This window comes from Sinocyclocheilus grahami, unplaced genomic scaffold (genome assembly GCF_001515645.1).
Source record: "Sinocyclocheilus grahami isolate Dianchi unplaced genomic scaffold, SAMN03320097.WGS_v1.1 scaffold444.1, whole genome shotgun sequence".
NCBI lineage: Eukaryota > Metazoa > Chordata > Actinopteri > Cypriniformes > Cyprinidae > Sinocyclocheilus > Sinocyclocheilus grahami.
The window spans coordinates 443180-464706 of NW_015505623.1; the positions used below are offsets into that span (position 1 = coordinate 443180).

General features: G+C 39.4%; 1 protein-coding gene across 1 annotated transcript; it reads right to left on the reverse strand.

The window, feature by feature from the left end:
- On the reverse strand, positions 1-9482 carry LOC107552270 (angiomotin-like 2a). Its single transcript, XM_016234130.1, has 11 exons — positions 8954-9482; positions 7485-8283; positions 7200-7392; positions 5430-5574; positions 5249-5335; positions 3572-3867; positions 3290-3489; positions 3085-3186; positions 2795-2961; positions 2143-2298; positions 1-1798 (listed from the first exon to the last, which is right to left on the reverse strand). The coding sequence occupies exons 2-11, from the start codon at positions 8210-8212 to the stop codon at positions 1728-1730; spliced, it is 2145 nt and encodes a 714-aa protein (XP_016089616.1). The 5' UTR covers positions 8213-8283; positions 8954-9482; the 3' UTR covers positions 1-1727.
- Between the last annotated feature and the right edge of the window lie 12045 nt (positions 9483-21527).

Consider the following 21527-nt stretch of genomic DNA (forward strand, 5'->3'; position numbering starts at 1 on the left):
TAAAGATATATATTAAAGTTTTATTCAAATGACTGAAATGTTAATGACATACAAAACAATTCCCCTTTCTTGAAGTTCACAGCAATGTCCAAATATGGGTCAACGAGTTAGCGAATTTCACGTCGCTAATGTGCATACTTTTATTATATAATTTAATTGTAATGCAAATCTTTGGCATGTTCACATTACTAAATACCAAAAAGTAAAATAATATACAAAATATATTAAATTCTCTCGTTTCAAAAGCCCTTTCTGTAAACAGTCAAAGTAATGAACAAAACAAGCATGACTTCACTACGAAGCACTGACCAGCAAGCGCTTTGTATCAGAGCCAATAGGAAAATAAAAGTAGCATTTAATGATAGTGAGAAAGGTTAAATTAACATGGTATGATACTTATTACCCACATAGATAAGATTTGTTTTCACGGTAACGGTTTATACCATTATCCCACCATAACGCAAGTGTAGTCTTGATTGAGAACAAGCAGAAAAGTCTCCGTCTCAGAAATCAAGGCTAGTCACAGTTGCTACATTGGAGAACCTTTGAGTCACATAATCAAATACGCTTACAGTAGAACCAGCTACTGCAGCACTATGGAAATAAACCGATCCAAAAAGGGATGGTAGTCTAAATGCTAGCCGTTCTAAGGCCAAAGGTCAGACTGCAGATAGCCTTTTTCCTCTGAGCAGGGGCATTCCGCCATGGAGGAATGTGGGAAGATTAGCTCTGGCTTGTCTGCGAGGGAATGGCAAGCATGATGGTTGCAGTTATGGGCGCAAAATAATAATAATAATAATAATAATATGGCATCTAAAACATCAGCCCCGTCCCGCCTAAGGGTAACATTTACCCTAAGTGTCACTAAAAGAACATGTACCCATCCACTGTCCATGAAAAGAGGCTTCCCATTCCTCTACTTAAATCAGGGAGCCAGAAGCACCCGCTGTCAGTCAGTTATAGTAAGAACGCCAACTGTAATGATAATTTACCCAACTATTCTGGTAAATTGTCTAATTCCAGGCCTCCAGGTTCAAACTGTATTTAGCCTCCTACAATCCAAACAATTTTTTTCTTGATATTTAAGAATGAAGCAGTTGCGATGGTACATCTACTATACATGGAGCATGTAAAGTTAGAGATATATTTGTCTGTGCATTTATCTATGGAATGTGGGATATAGTCTTACATGGGTTGGTATACTTAGTTGGTTAAAAAAAAAAACACTGCCCTTGGTTGTTCCTTAAAGGAAAGCGAATGCAAAAACAAAAGTTTCACAACAGTGGGATATTTCTTCCTATTTCTCCATTGTCTCACAGTCAGCAGCAATACTCATAAATACAAAGAACATCAACATATACTATGTGTTTTATAAGCACTTAAAAAGCTTTTTGGAGCTCTGCAGAGGACTGTCCATGTACTTCACATTCAGACCATAGATCTCACAGTCCAGGTTGAGAGTCACCAGCTGAGATGAAACACTGTCATTTAACATATGGAGGAACTGTCAAGAGAGCTCAGCTCTCCTTCACCGAGGATCAGCTTTAGGTTACTCCCACTATCCGTTCTTCTCTCTGTCTGATACAAAACTGACCGGCTTCAATGGTGAGCTCCTTCTCAAAGCAAGCACAGCTTCTCTTGATATGGTTGGTCCTCAGATGGAGCCCCAAGGAGAGAATATTTTGTGCATAAGACAGCAGGCAGCATCAAGCTGAACATTGTTCATCTCAGATGAGAATCTCCACCATATCTTTTTCAACAGCGCTGCTAATCGGAGTTGTGTTGAGAGGAGTGGAATCTGTAACGAAATACAAGATCTTCAGCTTTGCTGGCCAATGCCTGGAGAGCAAATAATGCAGGAAGTTTTACAAAACTTTGACTATGTTTTATTTGTGTTCACTCCCAAATCGCTGCTCTGACATGGTGCTCAGGTTACTCTTTAACCACTCTGGTTCAAAAGGGCAAGTATGCACCACTATTACAGAAGTTCTAACCGTTTAGCATCGTCTTTGTCACCTGATACTACATATTAGATTTGCCACATCATATGTCAATCAACAAAACTTCTCAAGCTGCTCCAGAAATACCAAATAAACATAGTAAGTGACAAGTGAAGATGGGTTTATGTACAAGTTTACACACCAGAACTGGGAGCAATGGAAGGTTCTGTTTTAGGATTGGACTCGTCTGAAGGCTCTTCACACTGGGTACTGCGGTCTCGACACTGGGTTTTGGTGAGAGGATGGGGCAACGGGGGCAATGACGCAGCTGTTGTCTGGTCATCCGAGAGGCTCTTCCCTAAAAATCGCAGACGGAAAAGGAAGCAGTTTAATTACCGGTTCCAACATAGGCATACCACCACGCAAACATTTGCCATCCTGTAAACTCCCTTTACTGTTCTGGAGAATCTATTCTAGAGAACAGCGATATGCATTCCGTTTCACAAGATGTAGACTATTTCGGGAATGCATTTTATTTTGGTTGGCACATTCTTTCTTGGCGACATTACATAGACGCTAAGTAAAGAAGCTGCCAGTTGTCCAGTTGAAAGTATGTGTCATTTTTGGTTCAGATATGTTACAGACATATAGCAGGGGTGTCCAATCCTGCTCCTGGATGGTCAATGTCATGCAGATTTTAGCTACAACCCTAATTAAAAGACACTTGAACCATCTTATCAAGGTTTTCAGGATTACTAGAAACTTCCAGGCAGGTATGTCAGAGCTAAACTCTGCAGGAAGGTGTCCTTCCAGAGGCAGGATTGGAAACCACTGGCTATGGCTACTATGCTCACCTTTGGTTTGGGTGGTGCTAGCTGTGGCAACCGTGTTGATGGAGGGAACAGATCGAGCAGGTCGTAGGCCTTGCGACTCAGATCGGACTTGCTCTCGCCGTGACCGCTGCTGCATGACCTTTATAATGGCATCCTTCTCCAAAAGCTGAGCATAAAGCGCCCGAATCCTGATAAAACATACTACTTTGAGATACAGCACATGGACACAATTGGAAACGAAACAGTAAATTTTGCTAACAAAATTTGAATAACTTTCCACTTGTGGATAGAGAATGTAATAGTGGACATACCGGTTTTCCATCTCCTGATGCCTGTGGTTGGGGGATGGCAGGTCCTCATTGAAGCTGCTATTGGGTGAATGGCGAGGTGAATGGTTGATGATTGTTGTATCCCTGAAAAGAGCATTACAGTTATACAAGAGTATACAAACTTTGTGTCAAATTCCCATTTCCTGTCCTTTTAGGCAAAGCTTCTATCACTTCTGTTGCGACTCACCTCTGAGCTGCAGCAGTAGCAGCGGCATCCATGGCAAATTGACGCATCGTGCTCTCCTCAAGATACTTTTGCTCCCAGCGGGTTATGTCAGCCTCCAGCGCCAGAACCTGCTCCTCTCTCTCCCTCAGCTGCTGATGCAGAGATGACATGTTAAGGTCCGAGTAGGACCCAGGACTCGTTTGCTGGGCTTGAGTCTGCCACTAAAAGAGAAAGAAGAGGTTTACTCGTCAAGCCCAAAACATTTTCTCACCAGTCGGGCAAACAGATGTCATCTTTTTTTACCTGCCGTGCTCTCAGGCTCTTGAGCTCCTGCTCCAGTCTGGTCCGCAGTCGTAGCTCCAGTGCCTCCCTCTTCTCACATGCCGCCTGCAACTGTGCAAGGGCACTCTGCATTCTCTCCACCTTCTCCACATACGCTCTTTTCCTGCGTAACTCTTCTTCCAGCTGCCTATTTCGTGTCTGAGCGGACATCAGCGCTTGCTCCGAGGCCTCTCGCCGCCTCTTCCATTCTTCTCCTGAGACCCGCAGATGCTGCAACTCTTTTTCCAGAAGTTCCCGCTCGCGAAGGTGATCTTCATCTATGGAGAGAACGAGAAAAAAACACTGTGAGAACTATGTACCATGACAACTTACTACATAGGGTACAAGCAATGCTTTCTGTTCTGTCATCATGCTTAGTTGTTACACAGGCCACAAAATGAATGACTGTGCTGTAGGACTGGGGTGTGTCCAGAGCATTCTCTGGGCTGTAGTCTCATTCTAACAAATTCTCAGGGGATAAGCTTCCCACAAAGTCTGGAACAAAAGAGGCATGCTTGATTTACACATATCTGTCTGGGTTTGCAGGGGAGTGGTCGAGTTTCCGAGTGTCCTTTGACCTACACCGCAGACTGCTTTAGAATTCCCAGATCAAAAAAGCGATTCAATGAATTCTCATTTGGAAAGCTAAATTCCTCAAAAGCTCTAAGATGACTTGGCACACTGAAAAGGGACATACTAAAGCCAAGTTCACTAATTTTGGGGTCACTTTGAATGCCTTGAGAGATAGAAAACAAATTATACAGCCATCAGTCTTCCATTTCACTCCTACTCTGATTATACAACCCAAAACAAATGCCTTTGGATGGAATGCAGACTTCCTCTTATCCACTTACGCACACAGGCACGTCTTTGTACCAACTGGATCTCTGGAATGCATCTGAGCCAGGCAGTAAACATGTAAAGCAAATAGCTCCACAAGGTCATAAATTGTAATTGTAATACATCGTTACAAGTCTTCAGAGGTGCTGAATCGTGGCTTGGACAAGCTTCTGTGGAACTGTGTGTTGGCTCGCAAAGAAATTTTAAACATCCAGAATTTGGACAAAACTCTTCTGTTTTGGATTTAAACTAATTTTATTACGCAAATATGAAGGATCACTTAATATTCTATCCTTGGGGAACAGAAAAAAAGACCATTCCAAAAGGGTCAAATCAAATGCTGAACAACAACAACAATCCCTATTAGGATTAGCAAAACAAATCCGATTTACCCTACCACATCTCTAAATTCTTTAGCACTAATATGACCAAAAATGGAGAGCCAGTGCATAGGGCATAACAAGGGGTTGCTTAGGGCCTCAGAAGCTCAAATAATGGTGGGGGCTGTTGGAAAGCATTCCAGGAGGATGAATTTTTCCCAAAATACCTGAAAATATTTCAGGAATCCAGGTCTCATTTACTTAGCGTTAATAATGGTTGGTGGTCGAATTCCAAAAGCAACTATCTGAGATGAAGAATACAGCGTGTACCTAACCAGCTATTCACTGAAACCTAATTTCTTGCATTATTGTTAGAGGAATGAATAGTTATGCCTACAACATAAATATAAAACTCAGTGGGAACAGCTGGGGCTGCTTGCATGGTTGACCGCACATTGGGAGAAAGATCATTTATAGAGAAGCAAAGGGGAATTCTTACTTTGCTCAACCAGTTTAGCGAAGACATGCCGACTCTTGTCTTCAGCTTCCATGGCTGCTCTCTGTTTGTTGGTGGTTTCCAGGCGGTCTAATGTGGGAGTCAACAATTAGTATTAATCGCCTCATACCTAAACATGTAGCTCATATTTAAGACAATTACTCAGCTATGTGAACAATCTTACCCCTGAGATCTCTGTTGAAGTCATGAAGTCGCTTGATCTCACTCTCAAGCTTGTTCCTCATGGTTTTCTCAAGGCTTTCTCTCTTTGCAGATCCTTTCATAAGAGTCTCATAAGCCTCCGATATCCTCTGAATCTCCTGTTCGAGCTGAAAGAGAGGAGAAAGACATTTTAATATCCACCGTTACTTTTTAACCCATAGGAACTCATCAGTTCCTGGTTCCCATTCACTTTCACTGTAGGGAAAAGTACAAGTTGGGCATTATATACCAAGTATCTCCTTTTGTGTTCCGTGGAAGGACGGATGTCACACAGATTTGAAACAACATGAGGGTGAGTATATGCAAGAATTTCCATTTTTGGGTCAACTACACTGTTTCTTACACCTAAACATACTGAAACAAGGATCAGAGAGCAAGAATGACAGATAGACTAAATCAATTCTGGAAAGAAAGGGAAAGAGGGAAGAATGTGCTTGGCTGAGCATTTAGTGGTGCTTGCCCACAAGTGAATCACCCTCACAGAGCTCTTTAGGGACTGGGAATGGAATCAACATTCCAGAAAGAACACTTATGAGTCCCAGGTGTCTGCACATTCGTCTCCCTACAGGGTGGGATGCCAAAGGCAAACGTGGGGAACAAAGGAAAAGTGTGTGTTGAAGGCTTACCATTCACAGAGACAAGAACAGTACTTCACATCACACTATATGCACCTGTATGGCATTTGTGACGCAGAAAATGCCTCATGAAAGAGCAAATTTTTCCAAAACAAACTAATCATAAAGGTTTAAACTGCCATTACAGAACACTAAGATGAGAAATCTCACGGATTTCTTTAAAATCATAGTTTTTACTTAAAAACTACCTATATGAAATGAATGTGTTATTAAATTCTTAAGCAGAACCCTGGGTGCTATGTGGGATTCTGTTCAAGAGTGAAAATGAAAGGGGCCATTCAGTCAGGTAATCCAGCTGTGGGGTCTGGTTGTTACTCTTCGCAGCCCAGTCTGTCAGCTGTGGGCTACGCAAAGCCCCTTCTTCATTCGCAGACACTGAGATGAGTGAAGACATCTGCTCCTATTGGCATCCCATTGGAATCCTAATAAAGAGGCCAACAGAACAACCCAGGGAGGCCCTCCCCTTTGGAGTTTTCCGATTTACAATTTATAGTTCTGTATGAAGGTAACTTGATCTTCATGACCCATGATCTGTTATAGTATGGCATTCTTTTAAGAATACAGTTGTTCTGATTGCAAGAACTATGTGTAATCTAAACTGAAATAACTGAACGACATATGCAAGACCCAATAAACCTTTGCAAAACAAATGCAAAATAAAATAAACCTGTTTTTCTCCCCTTATTCTGGCATGAGACTCTGGTATTTAAGTGATGACATTATCACGTTACAAAAAAAATGCTTGGCATTGCAGGCATGGGTAAATTCAATGTTGTTTCACATGCTAAATAAGTTACTGGGAATTTTAACTCAGTCACTACGAATGAGTGCTTTTCAAATTAAATCGAAATCCTTCTGATCCTTTCCCTTGCACGCATTCCTACACGGCAAGAGGGCTAATCTCCTTAGAATGTGGTGGCTAGAAGACACCAGTACACAATGATTTCTTGTTTCCACACCCTTTGTAGGTCATTTCTGAGATCAAAATCAAAGGCCACGGCTGCCTCTTTTTGGCATCCATGGCAATATGTGGGGTCATACTAAGAATATAACAGTTCTGGGAGGTTTCTAAGAAGGAACAAAGAGTCCTCTCTTACCTTCTGAAGCCTTGCTGCCTTCTCACTGTAGCTCTCTACTTCTCCTCTCAGTCTCTCGTTCTCTTTAATGAGCTGCTCTATTTGGCAGTTGTTCACCGGGATGCTGTATCCTCCAACAATGACATCCTGGCCAGCAGGGGTCAACGAGGGCAGGCCGCTATGGCAAGGCGCTTGCGACTGGGTTGGAAATAACCTGATAGAGATAAATAAAAACCATTAGTATGCCAAAGCACCCTCAATGTACCTAAATGAAATATAAATTAGCAAAATACCAGTTGAATGTACCTGTGATGCTGTGAGTGTAAAGCAGGGGGAGGCTCTTTGTAATAATGCCCATGTTCCTGTGAGTGAACAAGCATATATCCAGGGGATCTGACCATGAAGGGGTACTCCGGGGGTGGACCGCGTTGGTCTGGCTCATGAATCGACCTCTCGTTCACAACAGGACCAGAGTGGTTATTGGAGAGCTGGGGGTAGCTATGCGATGAGCTCATGGGAATATTGTCATGGGCACAATTCCTCTCCAGCGAGAGCTGCATGAGGTGTTCACTGAGCGAGCGTGCATGCTCACGCTTCACATCCCACATTCTCTCTTCCTGCTCGGCTCCTCCAACCACTCCAGGGGTCTCCAGGCTGCCGTGCAGAAGCCCTACCTGACCTCTCTGGTAGGCCAGGTACTGTGAATGAGCCTTTGCTTCCTCATAAGTAGGCAGCTCCTCTGTGTGGAGCTGATACAGGTGGCAGACGGGACTCTCTGAATGCTGGTAGTCCCCCTGGTGCTCTTGGCCCTGGGGCTCCTGCCGGGTGGACAACTGGGGAGAAAGTGATTCCTCTTGCGTTAGGCTTTCCAGGGACGAACGAGGGCTTCCTGCACCACCACCACCGCTGCTGCCTCCACGCAGAGCCTGCTGCTGGATGGCCAACAGAGTAGGATCAGTAGGGTTCCCATAACGGAGCTGCTCTTGAATCAGTCGGTGCAGCACCGTGCCTGACGAATCCTCTGCCGTTCTCATTTCAGTCTTTGTTTTGCAGACAGCAATCAATGATAGTGTGTTAGGAGAGATTTTTGGACTAGACAGCGAACCTGATGTAAAAAAAAAAAAATTTAAAACATAAAATAAATCTATTATATATACATATATATAAATTACATTTCATATGCAAATCCTTGCTATTGTTCATCTATATTGCAACACTACAACAGCAAACACCAGTGAGTGGTGCCTCACTCCACATGCTTCTAGGCTGACTGCCTTTACCCATAGCAACACCACGTTTACCCAAAATACCACTGGCACCATCCTACAACCCCCATCATACACTGGGTTTCCTCATACATACACATACATATATATATATATACACAAAGACAAATTCCTATCTAGTGTCTCATCTTTGTTTTACTATCACAACTGTAGTAATACATTTACATATGCCAAAAGGAGCATTATAAACAAGGGGGTATTATACAAGTTGGTTAGTTTCTCTTCTTTAATAGTAGTTCAACCTGAATGTAGCATCACAGATGTTATATATTTCACAAAAACGCTTACATTCATGTGTCCTACATGTCAAAAACGTTGGATTTACAACATATAGCCCACAAAGAAATTAATAAAATCTTAATTTACACGTACAGCCTATTAAATTAACGTTAAAACACATTGTATACAAGCATCGTCCACTGGCAGAAACTTTGCAATGTGCCATAAAAAAGGGCAGTTTACAACAACAAGCTACTTTTAAAAACTCACCAAGTCACAATCGCACAACGAATTAAAGTTACGGACGTCTTTCTGTACTCGTATATCTGTTTAACGATATAATCCTTAAGGAAATTCGTGGAGTACGGCTTTTATTTCCATGCGTATGTCTGAGCTGCGTGCGCGTCTGGAGAGCTCCTCCAGCAGACTGAGCTCAGGAGGGGAGGAGCTCTGCTAATAAATGACCGAGCTCCGATTGTTCACAGCCTCTGGAATGCGCGGAATGTGAAGGCTGCGAGTCCCTCGGGGATCAAAAGCAATTCCGCTTGCCGCTCGCCCCGCCTCCTCTCGGGGAGCGCAGGGAGAACCGCTCGCCTCCAAGCGGAGCGCGCTGCTGAAGGGGGAGACAAGCGGAACTGCATTCACTCTCAGCCCCGTGCGCATTTGTCCTGCTTCTTGAAGGCGTTTTTGTTTGTAACGGTGAGATGAATGCAGTAAAAGTCGCAGAGATCTGTAACCTTTGTTGTTCTGTTTTACTACACTTTCTTTTGAAGTTCCAGTGCGCTCATTAAGCCTACTTGCACTATGTAATGCATGATTTACATAGGCTACATAAAATATCACGGAGAATTTGTACTTTTATGAATGTGTTACTTTCTATAGTTATTTGCAAGTCTTAAATGTATAGTTCTCTTAAAAATAAAAAAATAAGACTCGCAAATCAGGCATAAACAATATAGGAAGTAATTTATTCAGCCTCATGTTGATTTAAGCATGACTTTCTTCTATGGAACACAAAAGATACTAGGCAGACTGCAACCTCAGTCACCATTCCCTTGCAATGTATGGAAAAAGATGTAAAGAATGCGAATGGTGACTGAGGCTGTGATTCTCTTTTTGAAGAAGAAAGTCATACAGGTCTGGAGCAACATGAGGGTGAGTTTTTCATTTCTGGGTAAACTATTCTTCTAAGACACCAATGCTTTATATGAGAATTGTTATGCTAAAGTATATGTGTTAAAAATATATGACAAGCAGGAGAACGAATCAGAAAAATGTATAAGAGAAAAATATAGATCATGAGCCATTCGAGACCTGATTTGAAGGTCTTTTGTTTGCTCTGGGCTGGTCAATATTTAAGCTGTGGCCCGTGCCAGTTAATTGCTGAGTGTGTCTGTGCGGGTGATGGGGAGGGGGTGTCTGTATGTGCGTTTGAGGCATGCTGCCAACCAGCTGTCCATGCAGAGCAATCCTCTTCCACCCCTTAACCATGCCTCAGAAAGAGAGACGTATTGTTCTGTCTGAAGCAGACATTACAGGGGAGAGGCCTACCATCTGCTCATATACCCTACACCTCCCTTACACACTTTACACAAACACTCTATTCACAAACACACACGCCTGATCCCGTCTCCCACAACGCACACCCTTGTTTTCTCACGCACCACACGACACATTTATTAATCATAGCTAATTCATGGTGTACAAACAGATATTTACAGGCAACGACAAAATGAGATAATACAGAAATCCGTTGGTAAGGAAAGTTTGTTTGTGTGCGAGTGGCAAAATTATTATTGTGAATTTGCAAATTTCATTCTAAGTTTTCCCGAAGTATGAACATTGTATTTGGGGACATTTCATTTGAATACAGATGCTTACAGGTATTAAAGTGAGAGAAGAGACATTAACCATAGTGTTTTTTTTTTGAGATTTTGTTTAACTCTATTATTACAAAATAGTTTATTTTGTACTGCTATTTTGAATAAAACGCATAATGTACTATCATCTACATTTTTTTATTAATAAAATAGATTAAAAACAAACATAGAATCAGCATTAATTGTTTAATTGTGAAAACAATTACATTTAATCAGTTAAAAAGTATGAACATTGTGTAATTATGTCTGTGGAACAAGCAAGATTCAATTAGTCAAAATGTATGAGATTGGTTTGGCTTTTTGGTGATAAATATACAAATTTCAAACACATTTGGTTTATTAGTACTATTTAAATCCCATTCTAACTGGTTTAATTTATTTAAATTGTCATTGATTTATTTTGTTTCAAAATTAAGTTTGTGTTAAAACTGTGTAACACAAATGAATGAACGTTGTATATTATTATTGAAAACAATCAGTCCTAAATTTATTTTTGAGATGAATACACCAGCACCTGCTCTGGAGAAGACACACTGGAAAGTTAGAAAGTCCTTGCATTTTGTGAGCGGCAGCTGTGTGTAAAAATCAAGCCCGCACTTGTTGAGTAGACGGTTGGACTCCATTCATATCACATCCACCGATCTGTTTCTTTTTATGGCAATATGCAAATACATAAACACACTTTTTATTTAGAATGGTAAAAATAGTTAATTTGCATGGCAGTTACAAAAACAGCAGGTTATGCTATTCTTCTCATTTGCCTATCCACCCATTTCATTTAGATATCGATATCCTATTATTATTTAGTTCCTGTTGGTGCAGCTATAAAATGAAAATGCTTTGCTATTTTTACTTATATTTTTTTACTTATATTCTTATATGTATAGTCAGAAACAAATCACCATCGAAATGTGTCAAAAGCTGCCATTTCTTCTCTAATGATGTAATTAGGCTTTAAACATTAGCATTTCTTTTCCACCATAAAGGTGAATGTGTAATATCAAGAGAGGCATTATTCATTAGAAAGAACAAGACTGAAGGTTAAGGAGAGGGGGGAAGACTATCTCGCCATTGATTCTCTTTGTCTTTCTAGAGAGGGAGGAAATGGCCGCATTCCACACTTAGCATGTGCATTGGAGCCAGTGTGGCGGCCATAATGGGTGGGAAAAGAGGTTTGAGGAGGGGTTTTCTACTTAATTAGCCTTTTCTTTAAAAACAACACGTCTACATGCATGAGCTCTTCCATGTACTGTATGCATGAGCTCTTCCATGCACTGTATGCAAGACAATGGTAGCTCTGTGTGTCTGTTTATATGTGTGTGTATGTGTTTTAGATTTGAACAAGTAGTCAAGATTACATAACTGTCCTAGGTTCTTCTTTATTAATAAAAAAAATAATAATTAAACAGATATACCTGAAATTCAGAAACACAGCAACTTTTTGCACAGTAACATTTGCAGACAATGACATAAAGACATTTACATTTAATGAAAGAATTGATATTTACAGACCCCAGCCACACTTGAATTCTGCGCAATGGCATCAAAAAGCGTGGGGGTTCATAGGTGAGCTTATCTGTTTTAATGGATAATTTAACATTAGTATTATGGCGCAAAGCAGTTTGAAAACACCACAGTCCATGTATGCATTTTTTCTAAACAACCATTAGAATCTTTTTTTTTTTGTCTAATATACTCCACAGCCCCATCTGTAAGTACAGCCTGGTTTCATTGTTTATAGGTATTAGCATGTATGGGTTACAAGCACAAAATGTACATTTTTAAAATGATGCTGAAATGTACAATTTGGACAATTTTTATTACAACGTTTAAAATGACCAAATTATTAGAGGAGAACTGGCCCCCTGACTGAGCCTGGTTTCTCCCAAGGTCTTTTCTCCGGAGAAATACGGAGAGTCATGACCATTTTAGTAACAATATAGCATTAAAAAATATATTTTGTATGTCGGTATGTATGTTTAGAGTGGCCTTATGTCCCATGTGGGACAAAGAGGAATCTTATTCCTTTACGGGGAAGTCGTGGCCTAATGTTTAGAGAGTTGGGCTCGTAACCCAAAGGTTGCGGGTTCGAGTCTCGTACTGGCAGGGATTGTAGGTGGGGGGAGTGAATGTACAGCGCTCTCTCCCACCTTCAATACCACGACTGAGGTGCCCTTGAGCAAGGCACCGAACCCCCAACTGCTCCCCGGGCGCCGGGTGTGTGTTCACGGTGTGTGTGTGTGTTCACTGCTGTGTGTGTGCACTTTGGATGGGATAAATGCAGAGCACTAATTCCGAGTATGAGTAACCATACTTGGCCACATGTCACGTCACTTCACTTCACTTCAAATAAGTAATGTATGTTTAGATGCTGTAAATACATCAGTATTGTATGTTTCAGTGTCTGTGCAAACGTAAGTAAGTGTATGTTTTGTAGAACCACATTTTACATAATGGCTGGTAAGCAACACTTCATTGGCACCAAACCCGAAATGTTAACTCATGAACTAGGAATAAAACTCACCATATCCTCCAGTAAATACTTCTCCAATCAAACAATCAATCAATAAATGCTGTTCTTTTTAATTATCTATTCATCAATGAATCCTGCAAAAAAACGTTTTCAATATTGTTGATAATAGGAAATGTTTCTTGAGCACCAAGTCATCATGTGTCAGACTTAAAAAAATCATATTTCAATCCAAGGACCAGATTTTCTGATTTATACCGACAAAACAGCAGTAAGGACATTTTTGTTAACTATATCTATCAGCCAACAAACATTATCAGGGTCCTTCTGGTGTCAGAGTGCAGCTGCTGGGGCAGTGATCTCTATCTCTCTCATCACTTTAGCCATATTTCAACCAGCCCTTTTGCCCTTTCATTTGACTAACCAAATCCATCCTGGCCTGAGGGCCAAGTAGTCCACTAATGACCCATCGACCCCTTTTGAAAAATCCTTTCCTCACGCAAAGGACAGCTGCTCACATCTTAAAATGACTGTTGAAAATGTGTAGTTTTCCATGACCACTGCAATATCATCTATGACAGGTGAGGCCAGGCATACTGAGGGCTCTTGTCTCAACCCTCTGGGCGTCATCTAAATCTTCCCCCTGTCCATTGGAGTGACAGAGCTCTCTGTCAAAGTGAGGTATTGTTGATGTTGTAGAAATCAGGGAATGGATCTTTTTGGTATTTGATGATTAAATGTACCATAATTTGTAAATTTGAAAAGAATCAGTTTTCTAGGTGTCCGGGTGTGCATACAGTGTAATAGCGGGTGTAGAGACCCAGGATGTCTGCTCTTTGACCGCTCGTTTGAGCTTTAAATGTCTCACTGACTGTGGCCTTCAAAGGCAGGTTGCAATTTTCTTTACTTCACAGAACACAATGAAAGCTTTGGCCAGCACATTAGAGTCCACACAAAGAACAAAGGGCTGTTCATGTGCCTAGAGCACTGGACTACAACACAAACCTGACATTTACACTGAAAACACTCACAAACTATCACTGTTCATTTTCAATTTCATTGAACACCAGTGTCAGGAATTCCTTAATGTGTCCCATTATAAAATATAATGGGATATTAAATATAATATCATTTTAAATGGGCCTGCGCAATGATATTGTAGTATTATTTATATAATATTATGTTATTTATTAATATTCTGAACTATTAGTTTTAGATTTTTAGTTTTCATTATAATTTTAAAGTTTTAGTATTTTATGTGATTTTGCTGTTTTTATCGTTTGTTTTTACATTTCTATTTAGAATGAATTTACTTTTATTTAAGTTTTAATTTTAGTACTTCAAATTATTTTATTTCAGACAAATGTAAAGGCAACACTTCTGATTTTTGTTTAAGTTTTTCATCTAATATTTATATTTTATTTCAGCTTTATTTAAATGATTGAAATCAATTAAAATGAGGTTATGAAATCTGCCTTATAGGGAACACTTGACATAGCTATTATGAACTAACACTGAACAACTCTTCACAGCATTTATTAATCTAGGTCAATTTTGTTAATAAATGTAATCTTGTTCATTATTAATTCATGGTCAATTCATTAGGCTAATTTTCATTTATAAAGCTTGTATGTATGCGTGTAACCAAGATTAATAAATGCTGCAGAAGTATTGTTTATTGTTATTTCAAGTTGGCTGTTGCATTAACCAATATTAACCTATAGAACCTTATTGCAAAGTGTTTCCCATTATAAATATAAAATCATTAGCAAAATGTTACACCACAGGACATTTCAATTGCCCTCAACTATTTCTTGTTAACTATCTTCAAACAATTTCTGGTGCTTAACACAAAAAATGTACTATCAGAGATACAGTGGAACAATCTAGAAACTGGGTTGGAAAAAGCGGAGTCAAAGCCTGCCCTTGTGCCTAGCAGAGGGTCAGACATTCCGTGATATCACTGTTGCGGAAAACTATTCCAATTTTCTATGGACCCAATTCCTCTGTTTGCGGCACTCAATAGATAAACAGTGCTTGTTTATACCATAAACACAACCTCTTTAGGATGCACCAGATTCCAGCTCTCCGTTATTGCTGACAATATTTAACCCTCACCATGCACTATTTAGTAAACACAAGGCCATTTAATATTCTTTACAATGTACTGAAGGAGTATATGAATTAATCATGCTGTTATTATAATAATGTAAACGTGCAGATTATTATATAAACATTTTAAACGTGAAAACATTTGACAAGTGCAACTATATGACTATATTAGTAAAATCCAGTATACGTCTGATGAAATAAGATTTCTGGTTGGTTTTGCTGTTGTTTTATGTAAACAAAGCCTGAGGAACCCAGTAGCCAGTAACCACAGACTCCTCAGTAGCAGATGCACCTGTCAAACGAACACCATATGGCGCGTCTGAGAAGAGAGCATTAGATTCACTCTCCAAACCCCCTCTGCTTCCTTTCAAACACAAACACATACAGGGAAACACTCTTGTCAATCTCTACATTTCTTCATTTGCGCACAAACTGGGAAAAACAGCATTTATTGAAACAGGCCACAGAATCGCACAAGAACATTATTAACCTTCATCTTCCCTTGAGACTGACTTAATGTTTTTATGTTTGGCACCCTCGATGATGTATGTGTAAAAATAATAGTAATTTTAAACAAGAAAAATACAAAGTCTGCACCCTAATATCTTTAGGGGTTCAAGTGCGAAGCATCAAGGATCAAGGACGACACATCAAGGATTATTATTATTATTATTATTCCGCTGTAAAACTGATGGTGCAGACCAAACCGTAAGTCCTAGAGAAGATTTCTAGGAGAGTCTGATTTCATTTCGCGAACTAGTCCTAGGTTTTTCACCCAATCGGAACCAAACCAGTGCAGATAAGTTGTTTGGAGTCTTATTAGCAAAAGTTATCAAAACCAAGTTAAAGTTCCATTGACGGTCAAAACAGGATGCAAAAACTTGAATGGAATTGGCTATTTTCACCAAACTTGGAACACACATGATTGAGCTCAATCTTTGGTCAAATTACAATATATGGGGAGTTTGACCAGTTGGTGGTGCTATAACAGGGAAAAAACCCATGAAAATGGCTGCAACTACGCACACGTTAGTGTGATTGACTTGAAATTTGGCATGCAGTGTCATTGTCCAAGGTGTCACCAATATCTATGAGGGCACTGGTGTATCTCGAAAAACATGGCCGCCATCAGTCAATCAACTTTGAGCACCTATTAGACAAGGTTAACGGAGGCAGATCGGAACGAAACTCGATGGGCCTGTTTGACTCTTGGCCCTAGAGATCTGTGAGAAATTTGAAAGAAATCGGCCACTAGGTGGCGTTATCGTGTTTTACACTTTTTAATATTACACGTTTCACACTTACACACAATATCCATATCATATGTTATCTCCTCATTCTGAACAACTTTGCCTCTAGAACCACTGCTGTCAATTAAACCGTTCTTTAAATATTTGACGTTCTGTGTAAAAAATACTTTTTTTCGAACTCGTCCTAGATGGTTTGACTGGTTTTCAAATTGATACAGACCATCTTCAGATTGTCCTAATAAAAAATTATCAAAAGCTTTTTGATACACCCAACCATTCTTGAGTAACTCACAAACGAATTTGATGAAGAGCTCGCCGAAGTGGACATGAGGCTATATCTCCTCAATGCTTTATCGTATTCAGACCAAACTTGGAGTTTGTTATGACAACCAGGTCCTGAGGTTACCTGCTCAGTTTCAGCACAGTGCCACCTAGTGGTCAGGAGATATGAAGAATTGTTTTTGAGATCCCCAATAAGCCTTTCAGTGTACAGTTCACCATTTTTGTCTTAGTATGAAGAACATTTTAATATTCTGAAGAACCTTTTAACACTATAAAGAACCTTTTGTAAAATGGAAAGATTCTTTGGATGTTTAAGGTTTTTATGGAACCATTGATGGTTTGTTTTAAAGAAATCCCTTTGTCCAATATTATTGAATATTTGTCCCTCTGTTTTTCTTTGAAATTCTTTGAAATTTACATATTTAGTCACATTTTATGCGGTCTCAGAAACCTCAGACATATAGGACTACTGTAAAATTTTTCATGGAAGATGTTTGAAGAAGTTTCCAAACATCAACACGGTAATTCAATGTTATGTTTCTACATGTTAAAATTGCACCCAGACACAACAAAACATAAAAGGTTAATATCAACAAAACAGAAACAGAGTTTAAACGTAGCATTTTTCAAGCATTTCTTTTGATGGCGAGGAATTGTTCATGTCCAATCAAGCAAACATCTGAGCCACTTCTGTTCCAAACTCCCCCACCATAATGTGTTTACCAACAGTCCCCCATGTAACTCTGAACGGTTTCTCCCCTTGACAGCACCTGTCCCCCTCAGAGCAGCTTTATGAATAAGAGGTATTCTCTTACTTTCTCTCCGCATTCCATACAGCTATTATGACGAGAGCAGGTGTAAAATAGTCTGGGCTGGATAACGTTTCAGCTTCACATCAGGAGAGTCTTTCAGCCACCATAAGGGGTAATTGTTTAAGAAGCCTTCCACAGTGTGAATCTGCACTATATAATACATACATATATGTGTGTGTGTTAAAATGTTACAAAAGAGGTGTGTGTGTGTTACAATGTTACAAAATATTTCTATTTCAATGAAACAATGTTACAAAAGATTTATCTTTCAAATAAATGCTGTTCTATTGAACTTTCTATTCATCAAAGAATTCTGAAAGAATTTGCGGTAGCACTTTAGAATAGGGAACACATAGCACTATTAATTAAGAGTTTTCCCTAAACTCCTAATTTCCTGACTATTAATAGTAAGGTAGTTGTTAAGTTTAAGTATGAGGTTAGATTAAGGGATCTAAAATATGGTCACGCAGAATATGCATTTTCTTCAATATGTGATAACGATCAGAATGGATCGGGTCACATGTACACCAGGACACACGGGTACAAGAGCAGATGGTCTGGAAACCTCCCCCACCAGCTCAGATAAAGTTGTCTCTCTAGGCCGTTCTGACTGGGGCTTCATGGGTTGTCTCATCAACCATTGAAATTAGATGGATGCTTCTACGCCTGAAGCCTAGTGACAAGACTTGCACGCATACGGAGACACACATAGGCCAGGTGGTGAAGAGCAGGATTGAAGGGATAGGGCCGGATAGGGTTGTGTATCTCACTTCCCAGCTGCTGACTGGAATCTCACAGTATTGTTGCAACATGATTGTCGTGGCGCCTTCTGCTTCTTTCTTTGTCTCCACATGGAGTCTGAGGAAGTTCTTCCCATAATTTGGCTTCAAAGGCTATTATTTCCTTAATAATACTGAATGCATTTTAAAACTGAAAGATTAATTTCCCAAAATTCCCTTGAGTCCTAAATATCAAAGGGAGTCAATCATTGGTTATAGAACATGGAATTTAGCACTCTTTTTATTAACTGATTTGTGTATGAACAAAACCAGGTTTAACACTCTTAAAAATAAAGGTTCCAAAAAGGGATTCTCACAGTGATGCCATTGAAGCACCATTTTTGTGTCACTGAAGAACCATTCTGTGTGATCTTTTGAGCAACAAAAAACAAAACACTGCAGACAACTGACAATGACCAAATCTGTCACGTAAAGCAAAGAAGTGTGTAGCTGCTTTGTAACTTCAGGCAATGAACAGCTTGCAGTCATTTAGGGACCAATGAATTTTGAGCTGCATCAGATAATTCTACAACAGAATGTGGGCATCTGTATGAGATCTACAAATCAAAAGCAGTTGCAACATGATAATGATCCAATATAAGGTCTTGAATCAACAACAGATTGTCTCAAACCAAGTTCCATATTTCTGCACTACCAACTTTAAATTACTAAGAGCAATTTGAAGCAGACTGTTCAAGCAAGACATTCAAAATACACATGAATTCTTTAGAAATAGACTGAACCCCTCCAAATGCATAAGTCTGGTCAGTTTGGTTAAGTTTACTGCCATAAATATCCCGTATTACTTACTCCTCTTCGTCGCTAGTGGGACATAAGGCATCAACGATTTGTTTCCACTAAAAGATCCATTGAGGTTTGTTTCCCCCATCAAGGAATTTATCATTGGCATATATGTATATTCAAATACACAAAAGCTGTAAGATCAATCAGTTCAATAATATGCAACATGCAATAACACTATCTACACTACCGTTCAAAAGTTTGGGGTCTATATTTTAATGTTTTTAAAAGAAGTCCCTTATGTCCACACAGTCTGCATTTATTGATCAAAATACAGTAAAAACAAAAAAAAACAAAAAAAATTTTTTTTTTTTACATTTGATTGTACTAAATATATTAAAAATAAACAAAATAAAATGTCATTTATTCCTACTTCAGTCTTCAGTGTCACATGATCACAGAAATCATTCAGATACGCTGATTTGGTGCTCAAGAAACATTTCTTCTTATTATTAATGTTGGAAATGGTGGTGCTGCTTAATATTTTAGTGAAAATTGTGATACATTGTTTTCAGGATTCTCTGATGAATAGAAAGTTTAAAAGAACAGCATTTAATTGAAACATAATTTTTAAGAGTCTTTACTTCCACTTTTGATCAATTTAATGTGTCCTTGTCGAATAAAAGTATGAATTTTATTTTTTTTGAATGGCAGTGTTTGTGTTTGTGTTTAAGGAATCCTTTTAAACTTGAGGTACAAAAACAAACATGCAAGCAGAATGTGAGATAATTCAATGCCTTTGAGTAGCAGCTGATGCTAGTTTCACTAGTCACTTTTTCAAAAAAAAAAAAAAAAAAAAAAAACTTGAATATATTCTTGCATGCAGACACCTCATTATAAAGATTTTTAAACAAAAAAAAAATGTGTTTGACCCTATCTTTCTATAAACAGAGTGGTCCAAAAGTCTAAGACCTTTATTGTAAATGATTCTGAGTTTTTCACTACCAATAACATTATCAACAAAATCCTAGTACAAAAAGTTTTTGGTATCGCCTGTCAATAACCCCTATTGCTTGTGTGTTATATAAGCATTAGGTTGTTGAATTAGGGTAGGAGGGCAAGGGGAATGGACTTTGGATGGCCTGTCCGTCTGCCTGTTTCTGGCACTCCGCTCCCATTGTCAGACACTTCCTGATGGGGGGAGGGGGAGGGGGTGTTTGGAGAGAGAGAGCTTAGTCACCGGCAAAGGAATGTGGGTAGAAATTACGGATGTTTCCTGGGAATTCAGAATGCAATTCCTGCTATTTTCCAGCCAGGCATCTGGAGTGAGTGCTTCCAGCTATACACGCATTTAACACACAACACACACAGCCTAACCCCTGAAACCGTGTTGTTGGAAGTGAAGCAGACGCCTTTTAAAAAGAGGACATGGGGTGGGGGGCTCATGGCAATAATGTACGTGCCTGAAACCTCACATGGAGGGAAGAGGAGGGTGCGAAACTCTGTTTTTAAGAAAAACTCATCGACAAAGCATCAGATATATTTAGTGCAGCAAAATGTTATGCTCAAATGAACAAATTATGTGTGATTCATGAAGAACATTTATATGCTAATGCCAGAAAAATGATGGCGTGTCACTGTGAGTTGTGTAACTGTTTTGAATACTTGGATTGCAGAATCCTAGTCATCCAACTTCATTCCATAATGACACTGGAGTGAATATGACAATACAGATGTGACATACTAACACCCATCCAAAAGTAACATGAGACACACGAACCCCTTTAAATAGCCCTCCTTCACTTCCTTCCATTATAACCACATCACAAAAGTTGAAGAACGAAAGCCAACTCACCTTTTAACATTAAAGAGTGTAATTACCATTTGACTGGGCAAGAGGAAATGGGGCTCCATACCCAGAGGCTGTGTTAAACTAGCCCAGCCAAAACCACATAAAGCCAAAAATGGGAATAAGAGGAGGAGCGTAATGGCTGTATATACAGCAGCTGTGGAAGGACTCCACCAGGCCTTCACTTCCACTCAGTTACCTGAAACCACAGCTCACTCCTACTGCCATTCAGAACAATGTGCTACCAAAGACACAAGGAGAGCGGGAGGAAATGTGTAGGAAAGAAAGAAAAGAAAAGGGGAGAGAAACATGAGCTGGAATCAGAAAGTCATGCTCATTCCAGCATGCTGAAAGACTTTCATCCAGACTACAGTACACATCCATATGCAACAGGGGTCAAAAAGTCAGAGACCACATTAAAGATCTGGGGTTATATTCATTTGAAACCGAAAATAAATATAAAGTTTTACAATTTTGAAAATGTTAAGATTTGAAGAAGTGAACCAAATGCTAACACTTTTTCATGTTACATTACAGTCAAACACCCATGTAATTCAAAATGTTTACAATATATTATAGATATATACGTTACATTTGAAAATTTGGGGATTTAAAAAAAAAAAGAATTAAAAGAAGTCTCTTATGCTTAACAAGGCTGCATTTATTTAT